The 6,000-nt window shown below is 42.5% G+C and overlaps 1 protein-coding gene and 1 pseudogene across 1 annotated transcript in view; both read left to right on the top strand.

Annotated features, from left to right (window-relative positions):
* The window catches only part of AFF2 (AF4/FMR2 family member 2), a 452,816-nt gene that overhangs the window by 438,634 nt on the left and 8,182 nt on the right, over positions 1–6,000 (top strand). The window contains exon 20 of the mRNA XM_025047899.1: positions 5,355–5,545. Within this exon, the coding sequence (XP_024903667.1) occupies positions 5,355–5,545 (191 nt within the window). The remainder of the gene's footprint in view (positions 1–5,354; positions 5,546–6,000) is intronic.
* Positions 4,742–4,860, top strand: LOC112481052 (annotated as a pseudogene).

The following is a 6,000-nucleotide window of genomic DNA, read 5'->3' as shown; positions in this document are numbered from 1 at the left end:
AGGGAGAGCTTCTTGTCTGCAAGTAAAGACGGTATGGCCTGGTTTCCCCAGGGAATGATCATCTCTGGCCTCACAGAGGTCCTCTCGCAGCACCTTTCAGAAGCAGCATCTCATGACCCTGGAGGAAGAGAGTGCAAAGAAGCAGTTGGAAGAAGGAGAAGAAAAATATGCTTGGTATAGAGCAGGGGTTGACAAACTTTTTCTATAAACGGACAGATTTGACATATTTTGAGATTTGCCGGCCAAGAGGCAAAACTGAGGCTATTACAAAGAGAGAATTTAAGAGAGAAAGCAAATTTCTGCAAAAATTTACTGACGAAATTCAAAACATAATAACAATTAAGCACAATTTTTACAATACAAGTCTACTAAGGAGAATAGAATTTTTAAAAATAACATTTTGCTTGTTTGAGGCTCAAAGTTAGCCTTCTCATCAAATCGATTGCAAACGTTCCTCTTTTCAAACCATTTGTAGCTCACAGGTCATGCAGAAACAGACGATGAGACAGATTTTTCAGCCCCGGTACAGACTCATGGAAGGCATGTTGTGGACATTTTAAAGGGCTGGGCAACAGTTTCAAATATCGCACAGAGAGAAAAAACAAAGAAAGAGGGCTAGAAAGGCTATGTAACTGTGAAAGAGGCCATTTGAGGCCTTTAGAGGAGCTGTTTCAGTAGACAGGTGTATGTGGATGCCACACTGAAAGGGTTAGAAGAGAGAGGATATCACCACTTGTTTGAGACATTGGCCAGTTAAAGGATTTCTGGTGCTCACTGGAAGAAACATCAGCATTAAGCAGAACTTGGAAGGGCTGTGCCTGTGTGAACATAGTAGATAAGATACCTATGAGCCTGTGGAGAGCAGTGGAAATAAACCAACATGGACACAAGGGTGAGAGTAGAGGTAGACAGCTATGTCAAGTGAAATCTTTAGTAGAATGAAGGATAAGACTTTGAGGTAACATGGCGGAATGGAAGGAAAGTGGACTTTGGAAGAAAACAGACCACTTTCAGATCCTGGCTCTTTGACTTGTTTACTGTATGGCCCTCAGAAAAGAATTGAACTCCTCTGAGCCTGTTTGTCATTTGTGAAACAATAGTGACAGAAACTCACCCACAGAATTTTCCCGAGGCTTAGAGATGCTATTAGTGAAGCCCAGAGCTCCATGCTTGACACACCGCAACTTTAATAAATGCTGGCTGCTGCCATTGCCATGGTTTTTGTTGTCTTTGTCACCACCTTTTTTAATTGGAAAACATAAGTGATCCTGACCCCTAGAACTCCCACAGCTCTTGGTTTGTTACCACAGATTGCCAGAAATTAATGGATTCTGCTCCCCTATTAGACTATTAGCTCTTTTCAGTAAGGGGTCATTCCTTCTTTTAGTCACCAAATATTGTGTGCCTATTATGTGTGAGACACCTGCCAGGCCCTTTACATATTCCTTATCCTTGTGCTGTATGTGATCTTCTATGTAGTAGACACCACATAAGGAATAGAGGGATGGCTGACAGGCAATCTGTTCATTTATTCAACTGGTATTCATTAAGACCATAGTACGTGCACCAAGCATTGCTCTAGATACTGAAATATAGCACTGGATAAATAGAAATAGAAAACAATCTCTGCCCTCATCGAAGTTATGTCCTGTCATAGGAGAAAGACAGTAAAAAAAAATGTGGTATGCTAAATGATAATAAATGTCAAAGAGAAAATCAAAACGAGGAAGGGGGGGGGATAGAAAGGGCTGCTGGTAATGGGGCAAGGAGCAGTGGAACGACATTGAATAGGGATGTTGAAGGAGGACAATGGGAGAGTGAGCCCTGCAGATACCTGGGGGAGTTCATTCAAGTAGACGGATAGCAGCCCCTCCAAAGTGGGGGCATGCCTCCTGAGTCCACGGAGCAGCAAGGGGTGAGTGTGGCTGACAGGTGGGAGGATGCTGAGTTGGATCAGGATGCTAGCAATGGAAGTATGTGCTTGTTTGCGCATGCTCATTTGCATGTACCGTGGACATGGGGAGACAAGGACAAGATCTGCAAATAGACCTACAGAAAAGAAACAGGATGAGGAACCCTGAGCAGAGGGGAGAGCAAAATTGGAGTTAGAGTCATAGCAAGATGAGTGCTGCATCAGCCCTCTTTCAGCCAGAATTACATTTTCTTAGCCAGGTTTTATTTTTCATTTCATTAGTACAGTGCAGTGTGTAGACATGCTCTTCAGAAGGTCAGCTCATGGAGCCTCGTGTGAGATCAGTAATGACCGCAAGCAAACCCATGCCCCAGCTCTCCTTGACTCTACTATTCATTACTTCAAAAGAAGGGAGTAGGAGGTGGAAGGCAAAGAAAGCCCCTCAATAGTATTTCAATGTTATAAACTAAAAGGCCCTTTTCAAGATGTACAAGGTCAACAGAGGGGATTTGTTTCCCCTTGTGACTTCTGGACCTGAGTGGAAATAATTGAATCCAACCGTTTCTTCCAGTCTAGGAAAGGCCCAGTGAAGGAAGACACTAGCTTAGGAGCACACAGCAATTTATGGCAGGGCCACAGCTAGAATCCAGGTCTCCTGGGATCCCAGTACTTCTTTCCCAGCACCACATGGACCCCCTTTCAACACATGTAACACATGGCAGCTTTGCAATTTTCTCTAGAAATTACAAATGAGGACATATTACTTTCTTGCCTTAAATTAATATTTAAGAGTTAATAACCAACACTGTGCAAATAAACTAGAAAAGAGCATTTGCAACCTACCACAAGAAAGACATCCAGCATTCTCTGCTTTTCATGTGTGTGTGTGTGTGTATGTGTGTGTGTGTGTGTGTGTGTGAGATTAACCTTTCTGTACCTAGCTCCTTTAGCTTGGAAATCTCCCTACCCACCTCTACCTTGAGAATAAATCTTTCTATCAAGAGGTATCAAAACATCTCAGAAATTAGACACAGAGCAGCAAAACCTTCTTATACCAAACGCAGAGCAAGTGTGAGGATCCACTTTCCCTCTCATACTAGAATAGACCAGAAGATACGCTCTGTGGATATGGACCAAAGCTCTCACAGCGCTATAGGCACAGCCCATGTGAGTCTTGAGGCAAGTATATCAGTTTGAATTGCTCCTAGAAGCAGTCAGCAGCACTTTGGCATTTTGCTATGTTGCAATTGTGGTTCCCTCGGATGTTCTGGGTGTGCTGCCTGTCCGGGTGCACATCCATCGTATGGACAGGGATTGGCTCTGAGCATCACAGCCACCCTGGAAAATCAGAGTTGCCAATGGCAGCAGCTGGTAAAAGGGACGTGGAGTGAGGCGGGGGTTCCTCGATGGTGTGTCGGGGCTATGTTCTGAGGAATAAGGAGGGCATTCCTTAAAACATGCAGACTTAGGGAATTCTGAACACAGCATTCCCCAATTTGTTTTGCCCTCTCCCCACCAATGTTTAATCATAATAAAGCGGTGCAGTTGCCTGCGCAGTTGCTCGCAGTCTGGCTGAAAGAGAATAGAGAAGCTGGGGAGTACATACAGACCTTGCTCACAGGCACAGGAAGCCACCCATACCTTTGGGACTGTCCCCAGGGAAGTCTGCTACAGGCTGACCTAAGTCTAGACTCTTAATGCTATGTGCAGCCAGTGGGTGACTCCTGTTGCTGACATTAAAGAATTAAACAAAAATCTATCTCCAAACATTGGTACTGCCCAAAATAAGAGTACCAAAGACTTCTCTTTCTAAATTAGCATACAGGCAAACAGTCAGCAATTAATAGCCATCCCTGTAGCGTGTCTTTAAGAATCCTAAAAAGATCTTCAGAATGTTACTTTTTCCAACATCCCTAATACTGCTTCTTGGGGGGGCTTTTAAGAATTGCACTTTGCTTATTGTGCTGACTGAATTTGGAGCAAACTGTCATTGTGGTTTCCACAAAACACTTTGACAATAGACCAATATTGCACATCAGCTGTTTTCTAAATGCCAATAGCCATTCTGGCAGCAAGTAGAGAAACCATCATAGCTCCAAACTGTTTCTTTCTCTGAAACATGCTCGTTGTATGTATTCAAAGTGAGAACTACTTGTCTGAGTAGAGTTAATGCAGGGAAAGATTCATCCAGCTCTTTCCAGTATTTTAAAATGAATGTAGTAATACACATGGAGCCATCAATGGTTGTCAAAGGCAGTAAGACGTCAGTGTGTAACGTTAGAAAAGGAGATATACAGCTTATTCTACAATCTGGCACTGTAGCCCTGTGTGGCTTGGTCAGATGAGGCACAGATGACACAATAAGCTCTATGCTGGGGCCTCTGGAGAAACCTACTATGTGGACAAAAGCTACAAGATGTCTTTTGATCTGTGCTTGATAAAAGTAGATTCCTCAAGAAATTAAAAATAGAACTACCTTGTGATCTAGAAATTCCACTTCTGGGTATTTATCCGAAGAAACTCAAAACACTAATTTAAAAAGATCTATGCATCCCTATGTCCAATGCAGCACTATTTACAATCGTCAAGATATGGAGGCAACCTAGATGTCCATCAGTAAACAATTGGATAAAGAAGAGGTGGTACATATATGCAATAGAATATTATTAAGCCGTAAAAAAGAATGAAATCTTGTCATTTGTAAAAACATGGGTGAACCTAGAGGGTGTTATGCTAAGTGAAATAATTCAGATAGAGAAAGATAAATACCATATGATTTCACTTATATGTGGAATCTAAAGAACAACAACAACAAAAACAGACAAATCCGTCTACAGCCATGCCACCCTGAACGAGCCCGATCTTGTCTGATCTTAAAAGCTAAGCACGGTCGGGCCTAGTTAGTACTTGGATGGGAGACCACCTAGGAATACAAGGTGCTGTAGGCATTAAAAAAAAACAGACAAGACAGAAACAGTCTTATAGATACAGAGAATAAATCGATGGTTGCCAGATGGGAGAGAATTAGCGGGCTGGGTGAAAAAAGTGAAGGGATGAAGAAGTACAGATTGGTAGTTACCAAATAGTCACGGGGATGTGAAGTACAGCATAGGGAATATATTCAATAATACTGTAATAACTATGTATACTGCCAGGTGGGTACGAGACTTATCCTGGGGGACCACTTCATAAATTATATAAATGTCTAATCACTGTGTTATACACTAATATAAAATAATATTGAATGTCAACTGCAATTGGAAAAAAAAAGAGTGAGTGGGAACAAGTTCCACTGCACTTGGGATCCATATATGTTCACCATGCTAAACCTCATTGTGGCAAATGGCGTTCTCACGAGGTCCCACTGTGATGAGGGAGGTCTAGAGCCCGCTGTTACTGTTCTCAACCAGCCTAACAACACCTCTCCCTTCCCATTCCCCAGGAACACTCCATCCCCAGTGTCTCTCAACAATGTCTCTCCCATCAATGCAATGGGAAACTGTAACAACGGCCCAGTCACCATCCCCCAACGCATTCACCACATGGCGGCCAGCCACGTCAACATCACTAGCAATGTGTTACGGGGCTATGAACACTGGGACATGGCTGACAAACTGACAAGAGAGAACAAAGGTATGTTCGTCTGCTCTACCCATTGCTTGCATACCATGGCGGAGTCAACTGTGCTTTGAAGGACTTGAGTTTCCCATGGCGGCTTTATTTTTGTCTCTCTAATTTCTGGCTCAGATTAGAGAAGAAGGGATTAACGCTGGGCTGACACAGTGACCAATTTTTGCTGAGAGTGAAAAAACCCTGAGATTTAGTTCTTTTTTAAAGCTTAAACTAATCTGAACTGTGATGTGTTGGCAAATGACTGTTTCGGATTTTCACTCCGTGGTAAGGATCAACACAGAAACAGAGACAAAGGAAAAAAGAATAATTTGCAAATTAATTAAGATCCTGTTGGCTTCTGTTGTCGACTTTAATCCTTTTTTTTTTTTTTTTGAGAGGTGAGGTTGAACTAAGGCCTTCTACCTTCATTATAACCATCAGCTCCAGTGAGTACATGAAAATGTGGCTTGAATTCA

Source organism: Pteropus alecto, unplaced genomic scaffold, assembly GCF_000325575.1.
Source record: "Pteropus alecto unplaced genomic scaffold, ASM32557v1 scaffold275, whole genome shotgun sequence".
Taxonomy (NCBI): domain Eukaryota; kingdom Metazoa; phylum Chordata; class Mammalia; order Chiroptera; family Pteropodidae; genus Pteropus; species Pteropus alecto.
This window is presented reverse-complemented; position numbering and strand designations above follow the sequence as displayed.